This window comes from Blennius ocellaris (assembly GCF_963422515.1).
Source record: "Blennius ocellaris genome assembly, chromosome: 22".
In the NCBI taxonomy this organism is placed as follows: Eukaryota; Metazoa; Chordata; class Actinopteri; order Blenniiformes; family Blenniidae; genus Blennius; species Blennius ocellaris.
The window spans coordinates 4561961-4583285 of NC_137671.1; the positions used below are offsets into that span (position 1 = coordinate 4561961).

General features: G+C 42.1%; 2 protein-coding genes across 2 annotated transcripts; one reads left to right on the plus strand and one right to left on the minus strand.

The window, feature by feature from the left end:
* Positions 1-2111: 2111 nt before the first annotated feature.
* LOC308146648 (E3 ubiquitin-protein ligase TRIM21-like) lies at positions 2112-6215 on the plus strand (the record flags this gene model as incomplete). The annotated part of the gene is made up of 2 exons (XM_080518551.1): positions 2112-3766; positions 6087-6215. One exon carries the CDS (start codon positions 2112-2114, stop codon positions 3744-3746), a length of 1635 nt encoding a protein of 544 aa, XP_080374677.1. The 3' UTR covers positions 3747-3766; positions 6087-6215.
* A 2026-nt stretch (positions 6216-8241) lies between these two features.
* On the minus strand, positions 8242-15493 carry LOC308146342 (tetraspanin-8-like). Its single transcript, XM_080518113.1, has 9 exons — positions 15364-15493; positions 13751-13807; positions 12372-12491; positions 12210-12284; positions 11960-12052; positions 11152-11283; positions 10953-10985; positions 9711-9794; positions 8242-9320 (listed from the first exon to the last, which is right to left on the minus strand). Exons 1-9 carry the CDS (start codon positions 15421-15423, stop codon positions 9228-9230), a joined length of 747 nt encoding a protein of 248 aa, XP_080374239.1. The 5' UTR covers positions 15424-15493; the 3' UTR covers positions 8242-9227.
* Positions 15494-21325: the final 5832 nt, after the last annotated feature.

Consider the following 21325-nt stretch of genomic DNA (forward strand, 5'->3'; position numbering starts at 1 on the left):
CTGTCAATTGCTCACTGTTAACTCTAAAACTAATTCCAATGGTATGTTGAACAGGAGAGCGAATGCTATGCTATCAGTGCTGATGATAATGCTTACAGTATGGTTAAGAGGTGTGCTAACACCAGTAGCGTGCGGTGGTGCTTTAGTCTGGGCCGGCAGGCCTCCACAAAGTATAACCAGTCGTCTTCTCTTGAACAAAGTTGGTAAAGTCGCAGATTTCAAAATCACTTTTTAATTATAAAAAAAAAGAAAAATCATGTTTGATAGGGCTAGCAGTGCTAGCTCTGCTACCCCTGTCTGCACACCACTGGCTATTTCTAACAGTATGGTGAAGCGTAGAGCTAATGGTAATGCTATCAGTGCTAGCTCTAATGCTAACAGTATAGTTAAGAGGATGTCAATTCCAACAGTATGGTGAAGAAGAGAGCTATTGCTAATGCTACCAGCTCAAACTCTAATGCCACAGCCAATGCTTATGCTGTCATGCTGCACAACACAAGTCTTGGCAGCAGTTGGATGCCGAGAGGAGAAACGAGTCAGATTAGCTTCCAGTCAGTGACGCCCTGATCTGGTTTCTGTCTTCATTCCACCAGAATCAACAACAGCAACAAAGATTTAAAAACATCTGCAGATTCGTGTTGTTCACCGCAGAGTCGGAGTCTGAGCCACTTCAGGTGAGTGAAAACACACTTGGGAAGTGAGAAAATATCTGATGCATGAATGAAAATAAGAAATAGGAAATACTTTGAAAATTGTTCGAGAAGCTAACGTGTGATGTGTGATATTAAAATATGTCATGAATTTGCTGACTGTTGCTGAATCTCATGACAGGGAGCAGAGAGAGTCCTATCAAATTTAAAACAAGAAAAAAAAAAAAACACCAAAAATAGAATAAAACAAAGAGGAATAAAGTCTAAAAAAAATTAAAAAGTTAAATTAAGATTTAGAATTTTTAAAAAAGAATGAAAAGAAAGGAAGAAGAATGAAAATATTTTAGGAAATAAAACTGGAAAAAGACTTAAAATAACTGTGTGTGCAAGAATTAAATAAATACATGATTAAATAATGAGTTAGTGTCATTAATCAAAATTGGAATTAAATATGTCATTAAATAATAACTTTATTTATATAGCACTTTTGTAAACAGTGTTACAAAGTGCTTTTACATTCAAATCTGATTGTCTGAGCTCCTTCGGCAGGGCATTCCAGAGCCGAGGAGCCTGTAACACCAGAGGCGTAGTAACAAGTCTTGTTTAAGGAACCATTAGTCGGCCCCTGCCAGAAGATCTCAGACAGCAATCTGGTTTATACAGAGTTAGCAGGTAGTCAATTTTTTAAAGGATTTCAGTTTTTGAGGGATTTAATTGTAAAAAAAAAAAAAAAGAAATCCTGTCATCCAGCTCGCCACCTTTACCAGGCAGGAAAGAATGGAGGAAGTGTCTGTTGTACCAGGTTTTATTTGAAAATAAGGTTGAGTGTCATCTGCATAGAAGTGATGTTAAGGCTGTGCAAAATAACCCCAAGGAGAACCATATATATCGAAAATAATAGGGGGGCCAGAGCAGATCCCTGAGGGACTCCACAAAAAAAAGTTGAGTACATTTAGAGGAAGCTTCTCCAAGTCGAACCGAGCAAGATCTGTCAAATAAATAGGATTCAAACGAGTTCAGAGCCACACCAGAAATGCCGATATGATTTTTAAGACGGTTCATTAAAATGTTGTGGTCGACCATATCAAATGTAGAGCAAAGATCAAGCAGAATTAAATGTAAATTAAATGTAATTCATTAAAACTGGAAGTAAATATAGAAACATTTTATGAAATGTGTAATTAATTCCTTCCCTGGAATTAAATATAATTAAAGCTGCAAGGTTTTATTAAAGTCTTTGGCTTTTATTTTGAAAGCCAGCTGAATCCTAGCCTAGCTAACGCCTTAATATCCCCTTTTGAAGGTATTCATTTGTATCTTTAATTAAAAGGACTTTTACTTTTCAAATTTCAGATTGTCAGGTATGTTTCAACCGAGGTCCAACACCAATATACATGTTTCAACAAGGAAACCAGCGACTTCCAGGTGATCACTAATCATTTCTTTCCCCGCAGAGTAGAGATGTCAGCCGCTAGCTTTCTGCTGACCGAGCAGCAGCTGCTGTGTGGAATCTGTCTGGATGTGTTCATCGAGCCCGTCACACTGCCGTGCGGACACAACTTCTGCAAAGCGTGCATCGCCCGTTACTGGGACACCAACAGTCAGTGCGAGTGTCCGTCCTGCAAGTACCCATTCTACAGGAAGCTGGACCTGCGCGTCAACAAGTTCATCTCCGAGATGGCGGTGCAGTTCCGGCTGCTGGCCGAAAGAAGCGCCGCCACCGAGTTGAAACCGGGCGAAGTCCCCTGCGACATCTGCACCGATCCCAAAAGCAAGGCGCTGAAGTCGTGCCTGGTGTGCCTGGCATCGTACTGCGAGACGCACCTGGAGCCGCATCTGTCGGCGGCGCGCCTCAAGAGGCACCACCTCAGCGAGCCGTCGGACAACCTGGAGGGACGCATGTGCGGCGTGCACGACAAACCGCTGGAGCTCTTCTGCGAGACGGACCAGACCTGCGTGTGCATGCTGTGCCCGCTCCTGGACCACAAGTCGCACGAGGTGGTGCCACTGAAGGAGCAGGTTGAGAGGAAGAAGTCCGAGCTGGGGCGGAGGGAGGCCGAGATCCACCGCATGATTCAGGAGAGACGCTCCAAGATCCAGGAGATTAAATACGTGGTGAAGAGGAGCAAGGAGAGCGCGGAGAAGGAGATGATGGAAGGGGTCCAAATCTTCTCCACCATGATCCAGACTCTGGAGCAAACTCAGGAGGAGCTCGTCGGAACCATCGAGAAGAAGCAGAAGGCCATGGAGAACAAAGCCGGGGATTACATCCGGGACCTGGAGCATGAGATCTCCGATCTCCTGAGGAAACGTGCCGATTCCGAGTCCCTCTCACGCTCCAAAGACTCCCTCCACTTCCTGCAAGCGTTCTCCTCCTTCACAGAGTTCAACGCCACCAGGGACTGGTCGGAGGTCCGCGTGGTGGCGCCGTCCTTTGAGGGGATGGTGAAGACGGTGGTGCGGCAGATGGATGAGACCTTCAGCCCTGACATGAAGGAGCTGCTCAGACAGGCTGAGCTCAGCCGAGTCCAGCAGGCGGCGGTGGAGGTGACCTTTGATGCCAACACGGCGCACCCCGCCCTGGTGCTATCAGGTGACGGTAAGAAGGTGCACCATGACACGGCGAAGAAGAGTCTTCAGGACAACGCGGAGAGATTCAACCCCAGCTGCTGCGTGTTGGGCAGCCAGAGCTTCTCGTCCGGGAAGTTCTACTTCCAGGTGGGCGTGAAGGGGAAGAGCAGGTGGACCGTGGGCGTGGCCAAGCAGTCCGTCAAACGGAAGGGTGTCACACCGCTCTGCCCCAAGATCGGCTACTGGACGTTGTGGCTGAAGAACGGCGACGAGTACGCGGCGCTCGTGGGATCCCCTCTGCCGCTGTCGCCCGGTTCCGCGCCGGAGACGGTCGGCGTGTTCGTGGACTACGAGGACGGACTGGTCTCCTTCTATGATGTCGACACGGCGGAGCTCCTGTACACCTTCACCGGCTGCGACTTCGCCGAGAAGCTCTTCCCGTTCTTCAGCCCCGGCCTCAACAGCGACGGGGCGAACTCCACCCCCCTCGTCATCACCCCCGTTGGCGGCCCGGGCGCCAGCTGAGCACGTGTGCGACACTGAAGGTAACTGCAACTTTCGGCTGAAACCATACGAGCAAGTCGGAGGCTAACTTCAATGCTAATATGATGCTAACATTGCGACAGGTCACAGAAACAGTTTGGAGGCTAATGTGCTGGGTTGGGAAGGTTACTTGACAACTGTAATCCGTTACAATTACAAGTTGCCTGTCAAAAAATGTAATCAGTAACTTACTTTTAGTACTAAAATAAAAAATGTATCTACAAGAATACTTTGTTACTTTTGGACTACTTCACCAGCACACAAAAAATTAAGACAAGAGTAGAATGTGTCGTCTGCTCAGTGTATTGACACGTCTTAGACACAGCAGACACAAATTGCACTGAACAGAACAAGTTTTGAACTAAATCAAAACCACAATCCAAATAAAGCTTCCAATTATTCAAGTGTTAGTCCTCACAACTGTAGCAGAAAATGCGGTGAATAAACACCGACAAGCCGCAGAACATCAGCAGAACATTAAGCCACCAGTAGAACGTTAGAACATGAACAGAACACGGGCGTCACATCAGTTTATATCGTCGGCAGATCATTAATGGAACATTAAACCGTCCTCAGAACACAGAATGAGCTCTGGAACAGCTCATGAGGCCTTTCCACAGCGCGGGGGCCTCATTTATAAAATATTTAGGAAACTGTATCGGTAAAATCCACATCTGCAAGCACTTTTCTTTTAAAGATCACATTCCATCTGGAAGGTTGCACAGTTCAGATCCATGCCAGCGCATTGTAGCGCCTCAACCCAGGGCCTCAGCTTGTAAAGCCTCCTGCTGTCCTACACTGCCCCCTGCTGGGGAACTCCCAGTACTGTTCAGTACAGGAAGACACCACAGTCTGACTCCACTGGCTTCAGGTCACAGAGGAAAAACATTTAACATCAGCAGACTAACGAAAAAATGTGGAGAAGGAAGAGATGGAGGAAAAAGTGGAGTAGAATTGGATAGAAGGAGAGGGAGGAGGTGAGGAAGAGGTGCAGAAAATCTGTATGAGGAGGTGTAGAAGAAAGTGGAGGTGTAGTAGTCTTAGTAGAAGACATGGATAGTGCTGCGCCCTGGGCAAACACCCACCTCTCTGTTTCATTGCGTACATGATAATTATAGAGATTACATACCTTCATCTTTAGTCCTCTTCATTTCTTGTTCTCTCCTTCTTTCTCTGAACTGGACACCTGGTGGCTTTTCCCACCTTTCATTTCCCATCCTTCCTTCAGCATGCAAGCGCTCAATTACCGGCTACCGACCCGCTGTGATGCAGTCGGTGCCGGGGCGGCTGGCTGCCAGCCGTGTTGCCAGGTTGGACTTGTTTGCAACCCATTAAGCTTCTTTTGAACACGTTGGGCTGGAAAAGTAGAATCAGGCCGCTTGACCTGTTGAATGTCGGAGTCAAATTTACAGTTCTTGCCTGCGCCCACACGGGGGCGCCAAAAAGCTGTATCTGACACGGTGGAGGGCGGGTGGGGGTAATTCTTTTAGTTTCTGGTGGAGCAACTTTCCCCCCCCCCCTCTGGTGCAAGGCACACCTCCTTCCAGATTGTGCTCACATTGCACGCAGCAAAATCTGCCACTGAGGAGAGGCATGTTTAGAAGTAATAGGAGGCGGTGTAGGGAGTGTAGGAGTCATAGGAGGAGGTGTAGAAGTAATAGGAGGAGGTGTAGGAGTCATAGGAGGAGGTGTAGGATGTGTAGAAGTCATAGGAGGAGGTGTAGGAGTCATAGGAGGAGGTGTAGGATCAGTAGAAGTCATAGGAGGAAGTGTAGGAGTCATAGGAGGAGGTGTAGGAGGTATAGAGGTCATGAGAGGAGGTGTAGAAACAGTAGGTGGAGGTGTAGGAGGAAGTGGAGGTGTTGATGAAATGGAAGGTGTAGAAGTTGTACGAGGTGTAGAAAGAGGTGTAGAAACAGTAGAAGGAGGTGAAGGATGAGGTGGAGATGCAATGGAAGGTGTAGAAGGAGGTGTAGAAGTCGTAGGAGGTGTAGAGTGGAAGGAGGTGTAGAAGTTGTAGAGGGTGTAGAAGTCATAGGAAGTGTAGAAGATGGAAAAGTTGTAGAAGACGGGGAAGTTGGCGGTGGCAGCTCGAGGTTGGGGAAAAAGTATCTCGATACTTCGAACTGGGAAATTTGTTCTGGGAATGGAAAGAGTAACTGGGAAATGGGAAAAGAGTGGGAAACAATAGCCTTGAATACTGCCAAGCTGGGAACTTCCCACAATACAGGTGGACATTTTGGAGAGTGAAAATAGCCGGTGTAAGTTAGCCTAGCGTGTATCGCTAATAACGTCGTCTTTGTGTGTATATTTCAATTGCAGGTTTTCCGTGGGGCAGATTTCTTCACTTCCTGCTCATGATCCAAAGTCGGAGGCGGGAATTTCCCAAATGACGTCTGGAATAAAGCAAACAGGCCGACATGAATGAAGAGCTAACGTGTAAAAGTATTTAAATGATCTTACTTTAGTGGGACTGATTTCGACATTTCCTGCTCATGATCCAAAGTCGGAGGCGGGAAAATTCCCAAATGACGTCCAATAGACTGACGGAGGAAATTTATGTATGTGTGTGAAGAATTTTGACATACACTGGGAATAGGTATTTCAAGTATTGTATCTTTGTTAAATAAAAACCATTTATGTATGAAATATTGGAACAGCATGACTTTGACAAAGGGGAAAGTTCCTCCATCATTAGCATTAGCATTAGCCTTGCTGTTTAAGATTTCTTTTTTAAATTCAATAAATTATAACCATTTTTGTTTTTCTTTCCTTTTTTAAAATGTATTTTCTGACTTCCTGACAAGAAAGAAGACGTGAGGTAGCAGCAGCCGGCGACGCCTTTGGATGACTGTCACATGAATTGCAGCAGCACTCGATAAAGAACCGACTCATTAAGCAGAATCGAAAATGCAATCGGAATCGTAAAACTCTTTGACGCGCCTCATCTTGCAGTATAGAAGTGTTTGCAAAGGGGGGGAAATGGCACCTGCTCGTAATTTTAGAGGACAGTTATCTAGTGGGAGGGTCAAAGTGACCTTCCCCCATCGGAGGGAGTGGTTAGTTCCCTGCGTGACATCATGAAGGGGAAAAAAAGCTCAGAATCGTATGGAGGTTTGTTGCATTTTAAACAAAACCCCCAAAAAAGCGGAGCCTCGTACACAGAGTATAGAGACGTACATGACCGTTGGGAAACCAGAAGAAAGGGAATTTTAGACAATGTGGGGCCTTTAATGAGAGTTTGGTTTGACAGTTAACAATAGTTTCAGTGTTCAGGACAGAGAGAGAGATTGTACCTCCCAGCGAGGGCAGCGCTTACTTCCTGTCGCCTGTGTTTGGGCATTGTGTGTTTGATGAATACCAGCTGCTTGTTTTACCATCCGTGGCGTTGCGTCACGAGCTGGAGGGTTCCTGGAAATCGCTATCCGCCCCTCCTCCGTTTCCTCCTCCGTTTCCTCCTCCCAAAAAAACAGTGCGACTCTGCGGCGGAACTCTTCTTCACAGGCGACTTATGAAATGAAGCAGAAGTCAAGTCGACAACATTTCTCATGATTATCTCCCCCCCATCGAGTTCATCATCCCTTTGATTTGTTCTTAGCCATTTTGCTTTCACCTTTTCAGGCAAGAAGGCTGTTTTGTTTTTTTTTATCACTAACCTTTGACATATTTCAATGGGGTTTTTAAACGTCAACGCCAGAAACGCGAGACGCAAGAACTCCCTGGAAACAAGTCGAAGGTATGTTTATTAAAAACCTACTTGCCTGAATGGAAAAAAAACACTAAAAACAGTTTGAATGACTCATAAAAAGTTCATTAATGGCCTGTCCACATGGGCCAAAACGCTCTTTTTTTCTCTCCCAGTCATACTTAAAGAAAAATAAATAAAAGATTCCATCCACACGTCACAGTGAATGCAGCTCAAAATGATGTAGGACATATTCCAGGCCTTTAGGTGGCGCTGTAACGCAGGTGGCGCCACACTAAACATCTCTTTGCAGTATTGTTTCTACACCAACAGCCGCCGTCGTAAACCTGCAGTCAGCTGTGATAGCTTGTCCATGTTAGCGACAGTAACTGGGGGGCGGGGCTTAGCCAAGACTCCGATTGTCTGATTGGTTAAGAAGCGGCTTCCTTTAAAATGCCACTTGAAAATGAACCACAGTGAACCAATGTGATGTACAAGAGGATAAATAAGATTTAAAGGTGCACGATTCACATGTTGTAGAACAGATATAGACAATACGAGTAGAACAGTTAAAAACGGGTCGTAAGGGTAAAAACATGAATATAAAAAGCAATAAAAAGAACGTTGAATAAAACATCGGCAGCTTGCGTGGCGTCGAAGGCAATATGAATCTTATCCAATCATTTCATTTACAATCATTAACATTTTAGCCCACTAGCTATATTATAACTATTTGATTTAATTTCGTAAGTGGTCGGCAAATAAACTTCACAAAATCTCACAAACAGGTCATTAAAGGCAGACGTTTTTAACTTTTATGTATAAAAAAAGACATACAAGTTAAAACAAATTTACACTTAATCACATAAGTTGTTATATAATCCTCTTGATTATGTTTAGCATAAACATGTTCTTTTTTTTTTTTTTTGACCAAAATCAAAATAGAGGAATTTCATATATTAGCTTGTTAGCAAGCGTTAAACATTCCAGTGCTATTGGAGCTAGCAACAAAAATGTCAACAAAAAAGGGATTTTTCACACATAAAACGCATCAGGACAAGAAACACGGCAAGAAATCAGACATTTTCTGATGTCTGATTTCCACGCTAAAAACGTCTGGCTAGTTTTTTTTTCTCGCTTAAAAGCTAGCAAGCTCAACATTAGCCACAATACTTGAAGTTGTTCGACATGTTTTAAATCTTGAGAATAGAATTTGATTAATAAAGTTAACTATTTCAGATGCAATAGTGGTTTAAATATGTAGAAAAGCATTTAAAAAATATTAGGTTTTTTCTCAGATATTCTGCATTTTTAATTTGTCCAAAAGTAACACAAAAAAAAAATTGATTACTGTTAAAAAACTAAATTCCCTAGGTTCTCTTATTGAATGATATTTTCTGATTGTGGTACGTCACTATTACAATCACTACTATACCCATTATCAATTAGCCTTTGCTGGCATTGTCATGGCAACCGCAGTGGCTTCCATTAAAGTGAATTAAAACCTGTGTATATATTTCTTTATCGCTCATTTTGTTTAAAAAAATTTAAAGAAACTTTAGAAAACTTTATTTTTTAAAAATCATTGAGGGGGGTGGCCCCCCCACCCCCCTCAATCATTTTGTTTGGGGTTATCAGAGCTGCATCAGGTCAGGAACATATACAAAAAAAGCCACAGTGCATTAACAGCAAAGGAAAACAGTGATTTTACACAAAAATATATGTTTGCTTTATAGCTTCAGAGACTTTGGAATAAAAAGGAGGGGGGGGGGGTGTATTTAAAAGCCTTTCATAGCCATGCCGGGTCGGCCAATGTCGTCGTGGCGTCGCACCTGATGGATCATCAAGAGGGAGATCAGCAGGCCGAGGAGCTGAGAGAGAGAGAGAGAGAGAGAGAGACCATTGTGACACAACCATATGACCCTGAATGCGCTGAAGCAAGTTAAATCCATACACACACAATAATAATGTAAAAAAAAATGTGACATTAAATTTAAAAATTAACAGTGAAAGTAATGAGCTGAGTTTGTAAGTTTGCCCACTTTGACATAAAGTAACAGACTCTAGTTTGTACGGTTGTTTAATAGTAATTATGTCAATAGACACATTTTTTGAATGGATTAAAAAAGGAAAATAAGAATAATATTGGAATTATTAAGAATTCGTCGTCATCTTTTCAACAACTTTAAAAGTTGTGAATGAAAATGTATTTAGTCATTTCAAGAGTGAATGTTGGGGCGAGAAAATAAAGCGGAGCTCACTGCGAGTACGGCGAAGCCAAAGCATATTCCCATCATGACCCGGAACACCACGTCTACCACCACCACGATCAGGTCAGCACAGGGCTGCAACACAGTCATTATGGAGAAAACAACTGGTTATAACAAGTCATTATGTAGAAAACCAACTATAACAAATTATGTAGAAAACCAAATTTTTTAAATAAGTTATGTAGAAAACCCATTGGTTAAAACAAGTTATTATGTAGAAAACCAACTGGTTATAACAAGTTATGTAGAAAACCAACTGGTTATAACAAGTTATGTAGAAAACCAATTGGTTATTACAAGTCATTATGTAGAAAACCAATTGGTTATTACAAGTTATGTAGAAAACCACATTTTTTAAATAACTTATGTAGAAAACCAACTGGTTATAAAAGTTATGTAGAAAACCGATTGGTTATTACAAGTTGTTATGTAGAAAACCGATTGGTTATTACAAGTTATTATGTAGAAAACCAACTGGTTATAACAAGTCATTATGTAGAAAACCAACTATAACAAATTATTATGTAGAAAACAAACTGGTTATTACAAGTTATGTAGAAAACCAACTGGTTATAACAAGTTATTATGTAGAAAACTAAATTTTTTAAATAAGTTATGTAGAAAACCAATTGGTTATTACAAGTTATGTAGAAAACCAATTGGTTATAAAAGTTGTTATGTAGAAAACCGATTGGTTATTACAAGTTATTATGTAGAAAACCAACTGGTTATAACAAGTCATTATGTAGAAAACCAACTATAACAAATTATTATGTAGAAAACAAACTGGTTATTACAAGTTATGTAGAAAACCAATTGGTTATTACAAGTTATGTAGAAAACCAACTGGTTATTACAAGTTATGTAGAAAACCAACTGGTTATAACAAGTTATTATGTAGAAAACTAAATTTTTTAAATAAGTTATGTAGAAAACCAATTGGTTCTAACAAGTTATTATGTAGAAAACCAATTGGTTCTAACAAGTTATTATGTAGAAAACCAACTGGTTATAACAAGTTATGTAGAAAACCAACTGGTTATAGCAAGTTATATATAAAACCAACTGGTTATAGGAAGTTATGTATAAAATCAACTGGTTATAACAAGTTATGTAGAAAACCAACTGGTAATTACAAGTTATGTATAAAACCAACTGGTTATAACAAATTATGTAGAAAACCAGCAGGTTCGAACTTGTAATGGGTTTGTGGGTCACGTTTAGATAACTTACCCGGTCGTAGATCCTCGTTGGGCCTGTAGAACCCTGCAGGAAGACCAGACCAGACAGGAAGTAGTTATTATTCGTATAACGTAAATACCTATGAAATTCTACACAGGAGGTCGTTTATACAGGAAACACTTGGTAACTTTTCAGGGGTTTTTTTTTTTTTTTTTTTGGCAACATTGTAGTTTGAAGTTCTTCAACCGACAAAAGGTTTGGACTTGCAGCCCGACGCTCCCAGTCCAAACTGCGTCACGCCATCGGTCTTGTAGTTGCAGTCGCAGGAGTCGGGGATGGAGCTGCCCCAGTCACTGGCCTGCCAGATCCCACAGCAGTGACCCTGGAATCACAACAAGTTAAAAACAAGATTCCCGCTGGTTCCAAACACAAACTGCCAAAAGAAATAATAATTTAACTCAAAGTGTTTTAAAAGTTATTAAGCAGACGATGTATGGAACAAATGCTACTCTATATTAAACAAAATGTAAACACAAGTGGCTCCCTGAACAATTTAATTAAAAAAACTGTTTTAATTCACGTTATTTCACACTGATTAAATTAAAAGGTCGAAGCTACAGGATTAAGGAAGTGCTAGAAACTGATAAAATAAAAAAAGAATTTTAAGCAACACAGGGAAAATGGTTAAAATTGCTAGTGTGATTTTTTTGCCAGGAAAATAAAAAATGGGAAGAAATTTAAAAAAAAAATTAAAAAAATAATAATAATAATTTAAGAGAATTTGAAAAATTATGAAAAAAAGGGGGGGGAAAAAGGCAAAGGGCAAAATTAAAAAAATATATATTTGGAAAAAAAAAAGAAAAACAATGAACAAAAGAAAAAAATCAAAAAGGCAAAAGGAAAAGAAATTAGAAAATTTTGAAAAAACTAAATCTCTCTCTCTCTCTTTCCCTCCCTCCCTCTTGTAGTTGTGTCTAAACTCTTGCATGTGGCCATATCTAGAGCTTCTGTACGAGCCTGTGGGAGAAAAAAAGCACATAAAGTATGAAGAGCGTTACGTTGAGCTGGAGCTCGTCAAGTGTCTCCTTCATGGACGGGTCATCCATGATGACATCGGTCATACCCGAGGCGCTGTTGAAGGCCTCCGTGAACTACGAGGGAGAACGAACGCTGTTAGCAACATGGGAGACTTCAGTAATAACATTTAGGCGACAGACACAACTGCCCCCCCAACAAAACCACTGGACAGGTGAACAGGAAGACGTTTGGCTTGTCGAGATCAAATTGTCCAAACGCTACGATTCTGACCTTGCTCTTGGCGACGGCCATTATGATCCCCAAGATCATCATGATGATCAGTCCCACGCCCATGAATCCTGCAAACTGCACACCAAAGACTTTTACTTCCTCGTTCTCGGTCGTTCAAGACACGCGCGACGTTGGCGAGGCCTTTCATCTTGTTGTACGTACGATTTTGAGCAGGAGGACTTTCTCCGTTTTGCCGGCGTATATTCCCAGGCAGGAGATGCCGAGGATCCCGATGGAGAATGCCCAGGCCCAGCCCAGGGTGGGACCGCCCACGCTCGAGAGCTGCAAACACAAACATCACGTTACTGCAGAGCTGCGGGGGCAAATACCGAAGAGTTGCATAAAGTGTATGGACACGGGTATGGATCGAGAACGTGCAGTGGATCGGGTGAGTATGGAAATTTGAAATGGCCACCATCGCAACGACGATACTTAAGCCGATACTCAATTCAGTGTATTTACAGTGCCACCTACAGGCCTGGCATATGTTCTACACCGTTTTGAGTAGTTTTCATGGCGTCACATGAGTTCGTCGGAAACTTTTTAAGAACGGCAAGTTTTGTCTCGGGAGGACGGGAAACCTAAACGTGGGCCAAAGCCTTGGATTTTCTATTTCCTGATTTACAACTCAAAAGAGTTTAGAAGCCTTCAGTTGGCTCATCGCTTTATCATCTAAGAAATATTAACTAATAATAACCGTCGACAGCAAATATTTGCTGAAGCTCCTGGAGCGCTCAAGGTCTTAACTGGGTTTTTGTCCTGTGACGCTAAACAAAAGGAGGCTTTGATTTCGTGGTTGCTGCTTCCGGGATTTTAGTCTTTTAATAGAGTCGAGGATTGTGGAACCTGGAGACTTTTATCTACTCGCGAATGTCTTTTATGAACTTTTTTATAAACGAAGGTTGAGGTGAGGCTGAACGATGGCAGAGCAAGAAGGAACGAGACAAAGCAACAATGAAGAGGGGGGGGGGGGGGGAGTCAAAACAGACAAGAATCCAGGTCCAAGGAGTGTCAAGTTCCAGTTCAGTGCATCTTGTTGTGCCATTTTTTAAATATTCTCACTGTTAAGTGCTATTTTTAACTCATATCTGTGGCACATGCGAGCCATCAGACGAATCGTTCACTGAACTAATCGTGACGGTCAGCATCAATCAACAAGTCCATTCTTCCATATTTAGATAGCCTCTGGTCCAATACGGAGTGGAAAATTCCACTGTGCAGGCTCGTCTCAGGATTATGAAACCATGTCTGTTCAGCTCCCGGCGCTCTTCATCACACTCGCATTCCTCCAGCCGGTCCTGGTTTCTTTTTGTGTTGGATCACACCTGCCTAAACAACTGGCGGGTGACTGGAGATGGTGAAAAGAGGAGGACGGGATTCCAGAAAGGTGGACCCTGACTTGGCCGCAGTTGGTCTACGTCCATTCATGACACGAACGACTTGAATCGAGGCTTGTATTGGGCCGCCGTAGATTTCTGTCACCTTAAGACTTAAGACTGGGACGTGGCTGGAAACATGGAGTGAAAGAAACTGAGGTTTACCTGGGAGCTGTAGGCGGTGGCCTTCACCGTCCCGTACACCAACATACACCCGATACCCTGCGGACACGAAAACAGACAAAGTTCAATGGTTCCGTCTCAACGAGTCATTGTTTCCAGAGGTTCGGTCAAACTAGAAAGACACGATTCTCTTCAAAGATTGCCGCCGCCGTCTCATCGTGACCGGCATGACTTTACACGCTTTATACAGAAGTAAATAAAGATGCCACGCCGGTCCGTGCCAGGGTTGCCAGATAAGCGTTTTCAACCCAAACGATGTAAAACCCACCGACCCCTTTAAAACCCAGCCCAAATCTCAACCTCTGCAGAAATCAGGTTAAAACTGTAAAATTATGACGTGTAATAAAAAACGTGCCATAAAAATGTAGATGTACTAAATAAACAAATAAAAAAGTATGAGAATTTGGCTCCAAATTAAGGGGAGACTCGTCCAATCTGGCATCCAATGCAATCTATACATTTCACAGTGGATCTATACGTTCCTGAACATGAGGGGGCGACAAAGAGCTAAGAATGTGAACAGGAAGTGAAGCTTGCCTCCAGTCTGAAACGGTCAGGAGAGCAGAATAATCCCTGATCTTTTCTTCTTGTGTTATTTTTATCTAATCACAAGCTACGCCAAAAAAAAATTTCAGTTCACACTAGTGTCGAGAAATTAATTTATATCTTTTAGTTCGTAGCAATATAAAGTACTTCCCATTTGTTGTCATAACAAATAAAAAAAAATTTTTTTAGTTTCCACTAATTGTTTTTTGTTTATTGCCATATAAATTAACTGTAAAATCTAAATATAAAGAAGATTAAAAAATAAAGTATTTAAAAAGCAACTAGGTAATCTTTTTTTAGTTTACTCTAATATTAAATAATTAAATTAATTGTTTTTGTTTATATAAATAATGAATAAATTTTCTTCCATTCTTTGTTGTCATTCATGCATTCTATCCAAATATGCAAAAAAAACATATAATTTCTTAACATAATTTGCTTAATTCGTTTAGTTCAAAGTAAAAAAATCACATTGTTTAGTTTACACTAATAGTCAATTATTAATTTTAATTGTTTTAGTAATCATCATTTACTTAATTTCTTTTAGTTTGACAAATTCATCCCTTTTTATGAGTTTACATTTAAACAGTCATTTTTTTAGAGAACAGTCATTTTATGCAATTTACCAACAAAAATATTTTGCATGTTATTTGCACTAATTGTAACATTTCTCATGGTTTTTGTTTTTTTTACTTTCTTTCCCCAGCTGTGAAGTGCGTCTGAGCGGCGCCACTGAGAATAAATCCACTTTCTCTGTTTGTGAGGAGAAAAAAAGGGGGCGGAGGGAAATCCAACTCTCTGCTCTGCTCCTGCAGCTTCTACTGGAAGTTACATAACCGCAGACATCAAACCTCTCACCCTCACTAAACTCTTTCAATGTTACACATTTTACCTAGAATTTTTTTTAAGAGCTTTTAAAAACAAGCTGAAGGGTTGGTATTCGAATCCAAGTCCTTATAGATTTAAAAACTCTTTTTTTTTTTTGTCTTTAAACTTTTTTATTTATTTATGAGAAACAAAAAAACAAAAATTAAAGTATTTAAACTCACCGCAAAAATCCCATTGAAGATGATGAAGCTTAAGCGGAGGCAGCGGTTGATTTTAGCCATGGTCGTAGTGTGTGTGCGCGTGTGTGTGTGAGGAGCTGGAGACCAGAGTGTGTGATGTTGTGCAGCTGTTTGTGCCTTAATAAACTGCAGAGGGGAAGAGGAGGAGGAGGGAATCATAGAGATACAGCACATAGACATGGATACTGCTCTTGGGCCACACATTTTTGAGATCTGTGTGGTATAGATCTGTGTATGGTAGATCTGATTTACATGAATGTGACACGCACATCTTTTTTTCACTTTCTGTTCAGTATCCCTCCTTTCTTTTACTTTGCCACCTGTGTGTGTGTGTGTGATACACACAGATCTACATATACATAGATCTTTTTGTTTTTCACCTTTAACTTTTTTTCCCTCCATATCGTTTACTCATTTTTTTCTTCCTTTTTTTCTTTTAATTTCTCCAGAAATCTGGGTGTCTGGGGCCACGTCCAACATCCCCAAGTTCATTAACAGACGCAAACAAACAACTTTTCTTGGATCACAGCCGACGATCCAAGAAAAGTCATTTTAAACAGATTTGCTGCCACTTGAAACTTAAAATTTACCATCGAACACATGTTTTGGGAGCCATCATGGCGGCTGGAGTTCCCCACGGCACTTGCATCCTGTTTGTTTCACACTTTCAAGAAAAAAAAAAAATAAGGTGTGATAGTGTGCAGCTGCATTTGCGTTCCCACAGTCACTTAAAAAAAAAAAAAAAAAAAAACCCAATCCGATTACTGATTTGTGGTTACTCCTTTAAAAAGATGTACTTGTTTTTGAATGTAACTAAGTGAGATTGTAAGTTACTTTTTTAGTTACTCTCAGCATTTGTCAACAACACGCCCCCCCCCCCATCGTCTGAACATAGAAATGACTGGTTTTGCCAAAACTGATCCCTGCTGGTACACATTTAACCTTTGACCTTCACTGCTGTATTTCTATCTGACTCACACTTTTACCATCACATTGTTACTATTACTGGTATTTATTTACCCAGAGATGTAGTTGTACTCGGTTGTTGCACTATTTGCACTACCTGTGTGCGACTTTATTTGCCCCCGTGGACAAATAAAGTCTATGATTGATTGATTGATTTAAAAAGAGGGGGTTTGTTGCAATGTTACGCTTTATAGATGACAATGGTTGGTTCCGATTCTTTTCCGTCACCTGAACGCACCGTTAGAGCGAGCTGGCCTGTGATTGGCTGAGAGTGGAGAAGGGGGGGGCGGGTCAGGTGGCTGCACTCTGCATGTGTCCGTTTGTCGGAGAACAGAGGAGCAGCTGGTTCGGTTTAATAATAAAGCGGCTTTGCAGACAAGAAACTCGCCTTATTGGACACTATAATAGAAACACACAGTGACTTGTACAAGTAACATTCATCTGATTACTAGTTTGGAACGTGTTAGATTATTTGCTACTGAAAAAAGTGGTCATGCGAGAGAAACTAGTTACTAATTAACGCATTACCACTGCTGGTAAATCTCCATGAAACGAGTCTCGATAGATAGATAGATAGATAGATAGATATTAGTTTTTCCATCTTTGACAAAAAGAAGTGAAAGTGCATCAAATGGATTCAGTCCAGTCGTGTCTACTTGCTCTACATCTACACACTGTTTATCTCTGGTGTGCTGGAGGGGCGGTGGTTTACTGCTAACGTGAGACCTTGCCGAGAAAAAAAATGTGGAGAAGGAAACAAAGCGGCCGTTAGAGTTCCGAGTCGCGGACAAAAGGCAGGAAACAAGGGCTGTGTGTGTTTTTAAAACCTCCACGGGAACTCTGGCCAGGTTTGTCTTTTGCTCAACAATCAAACTCGGCGTGAAAAGAGAAGAACGATCGTCCCAGTTAACAATCATGAAGATCAAAGTTCCTGAAAGATCAAAGTCCCACTAAACAAATACAATCAGTTGATGTTAAAACCTTATTCTTCCTTCTACGTGCCAGAAGCTGAGGAGTGATGCAATAAAAATACAAAAGGCTTTCGATGTCCCGAAGCCCTTTTAGCATTTCTAAAGACACAAACAGAGCGACAGTTTTCTTTTTCCCCTCAAGATGACAAACCGCCAGAAAGATGACCTGAAAGGAAGCGCAGAAGAAAAATGAGTCATTGATTGGTCCGCCACTTTAGCCCATAGTGGCTAGGCTAGTTAGTTTGTGGCTAATGGGTAGCCACGAGCCTTCAGGCCAGATATCTCTCGACGACACGTCTGTTCGTGAGATCTTCTCCAACTTTTTCTTTCAGCTCCTCCTGACTGGTGCTCGCCGTCGCGTCCTCTCGCCCCGCCCCCTCGCGTGAGAACCGACATCAACATTTTCAAGGGGGACCAGAGGTCAGGGGAGCGTTCACAGAGGACGCACGTTCACTTTTTGCGAGCAGTTGGCGGAAATTAAACTGTGCGGCAACTCCATGGAGCTTTCCCACCGCTTGAAGCACTTTATATTGTTTCATCACACGGCAATGGAAGCGGTTGCCGTGCAACAACCAATCAATCCATCGATTTGGGGTTCGGTGTCCTGCTCAAGTCAACTTGGACATGTGAACGGGTAGGGAATCAATTCTCAGCAACCACCCGATAAAGAGACGACGAGAAGGGACACGGGGCACACAGACGCCAACGCAAAAAAAAAGACCCCAATTGGTGGCCCAGTTCGCCAACGCGATTGCCCAACATTGCGATTGCCCAACCTTGCGATGCTTTACGGGTGTATCTGGTGCAGTGAACCACTAAGGAAACGTCTCTTCCTGGAAGCTTCCGCCTTGAGGTTCACCGTGACTCAGAAAGCCTTCAGACACAGTCACACGTGTTCAAACAAACCAGAAGAAAGTGAAGGCTCCGACTAACTCAGGTTGACGTTTGGGTGAACTGACCTCGGAAATGTTTCGAAAACTTGTACATTTCCTGTCAGAAAAGCAGATGAGGAGCCCTTCTGGTTATTGATGTAGAGAGAGGGAAATCAGTGGAAAAGGTGTTGATGTTGTTGTTGTCGTTGTGACGATGATGGACAGGAGTCAGAAGCTCTCCGCGATGCATCGAGGGGCATTCAGGAACTTCCAGTTGTGTTGAGCAGCTCAGCTGACAACGTCTCCCCGACAGCAGCGGCTCCGATAAAGAGGCTTCACTTATCAGGGAATGTTCCATCAGAGCAGCGCAACTGTAAATAGAAAAGAATGTACACACACACACACACACACACACACACACACACACATGCGGTAGTCTTCGTGTTGTAATGTTTCTCGTGTGTAAGCCCGAGACAAAATGGACACTGTACATTTTTATTGGCTCCAGTTTGGCGTTGGAGTCGATTTAAAAAAGCGGAATTCAGCACGAGCAGTCAAATTTATAGCAACAGCCGACAAACTCATTTATCAAATGTAAATCTACAAAGCTGTGATGCGTCAGGAGAACACAAATAAATAATAAAAATATTTAATATTAGCATTATTACTATTAAAGCAAATAAATTAAACTATGAAAACACCCAAACTTCTCTTTGTCTGATGTGCTTCTTCTATATTTTCATTAAATTATGGACATTGCGTCAAGATTTAATCATTTAATGAAATTACACAAAAACAACGTTAGCAGTAAGCTGCTGTTGGCCGTCAGCTCGGATCGTAGCTGTGATCAATACGGTTGCCATGGTTACCGCGGCCCTATGGTGGACTCTTGCTTTGTGCTTCCAGACCGAGCGAAAGCAGGACGATGACATTAGGAGTCGGCGGCGGCGAGCGGAGGATTTTGATGAAGAGCCACAGACTCACAGACGTCAGTGTGTTTACATGAACCTCCTCCACATTCATCAGCGCCGAGGAAACGACTCCACCGGCGCCCTTTCCTCCCCGCAAGATCCCAAACGACGCCGTGCTCAGGCTCCGTTTGCACGGAAGCAGCAGTGTCTCGAAAAAACGATGTGGTGAGCATGCCAGGCCACGAGGGGTCGTTTGTTCGTTTTTGTAACGAGAACACGCACACATGTACGCAGATAGCATTTTCAAAAAGTTCCACTTTTCAAAAACGTATGTATTGGCCTGTTTCCAAGGAGACGGAGCCGGAGCATTTTCAAAAATTTGCATTGACCCCCCCCCCCCGTTACACGGAGATGGAGTGTTTTCAAAAGGTTCCACTTCAGAAGCCATTTTCAAAAAGTTGTGTTGTTGCCACAGGGAGCGTGTCGGAGCGTTTTCAAAAAGTTGTGAGTTACACCTGTTTACAGGGAAACAGAGTCAGACTGTTTTCAAAAAGCTGTGTTATTAAGTTGCAAAACATTTCCTCTGTTTTATGGAGACAGGCAGTTTTACAAAAAGTTCTGTTTTCCCCTGTTTATATGTAGACGAAGCATTTTCAAAAACTTCCAGTTTCAAAGCTATTTTTACAAAAAGTTGCATTTCCCCCTTTTACATGGAGTCATGAAGCATTTTTCCAAAAGTTCCACTTTGGAATCCATTTTTAAAAAAAACTTTTTTTTTTTCAATTTGGCAGAAATAAAGTTTTTTGTTTTGTTTTTTTCAAGTTAAATATTTTAATTTGAAAATACACGTCTTCAAAGACAAAAACACTTCTTTTAAGACATAAAATTTACGATTCTGCCGCACGTTGTGGCCATAAAAGAAAAATGAACTTGACGTTTGTTCCATCGAACGTTGACGAGCTCCTGGCGGTTTATCTCACATCGTCTGTGCTTAATCGCGTTAGTGCGGCTGTTTTCAGTGTCTCGTCCATCTTCGTTAACGAGCCGCTCCGATTCGAACAACGGAGAGGAAATGGAGGCGTAAGTGAATTATCTGGTTGATGTGAAGCTCCGGCTTCCTCCCATGTCCTCCGCCACACAAACACCAACGCCAAAACCCTTCAGCGCCAACTGGCGGGATTTCAACTCCTCTGTGTTTGTTGTCGACAGATGAAGTTAGCGATAATCTGGCGTTTTTCTTCAGCGACAGAAACGTGGACAGGAAGCGCCAGACGAGTGTTTACTTGTGTTTTTTAAGCATTTGCTGGACAACTATTTTTTCCCAGAATGCTTTGTTCCTTTTTATATAGTAACATAAATGAAATAAATCGAACATTCGGTTCAAGATTAACAGAAGAAATCTCTTGGATTCAGTCAGTGGGAGGAAGATGCTCTATAATCTGATGTATGTGGAGGAAGATGCTCTATAATCTGGGTGTTTGGAGGAAGATGCTCTCTAATCTGATGTTAGTGGAGGAAGATGCTCGATAATCTGGGTGTTTGGAGGAAGATGCTCTATAATCTGATGTTCAAGGAGGAAGATGCTCTATAATCTGATGTTCAAGGAGGAAGATGCTCTAGTATTTGGATGTTAGTGGAGGAAGATGCTCTATAATCTGGATGTTAGGAGGAAGATGCTCTATAATCTGGATGTTAGAGGAGGAAGATGCTCTATAATGTGGATGTGGGTGGAGGAAGATGCTCTATACTCTGGATGTTAGGAGGAAGATGCTCTATAATCTGGATGTGAGTGGAGGAAGATGCTCTATGATCTGGATGTTAGGAGGAAGATGCTCTCTAATCTGGATGTGAGTGGAGGAAGATGCTCTATAATCTGGGTGTTTGGAGGAAGATGCTCTCTAATCTGATGTTAGTGGAGGAAGATGCTCGATAATCTGGGTGTTTGGAGGAAGATGCTCTATAATCTGATGTTCAAGGAGGAAGATGCTCTAGTATTTGGATGTTAGTGGAGGAAGATGCTCTATAATCTGGATGTTAGGAGGAAGATGCTCTCTGCTGCTGCCTAAGTGAGTTGCCTCACCCAATATGGCGGCGATGCTTGATTACCCTCTAGCACAGATTGAGGCGTCGCCCTATAATCTGTCTATGATGCAACCTGCCTTCAGTGTTGAAGGAACTTTGGCTAATTTTCTGAACAATCCAGACGTGTTCCTGCCTGCTGTGT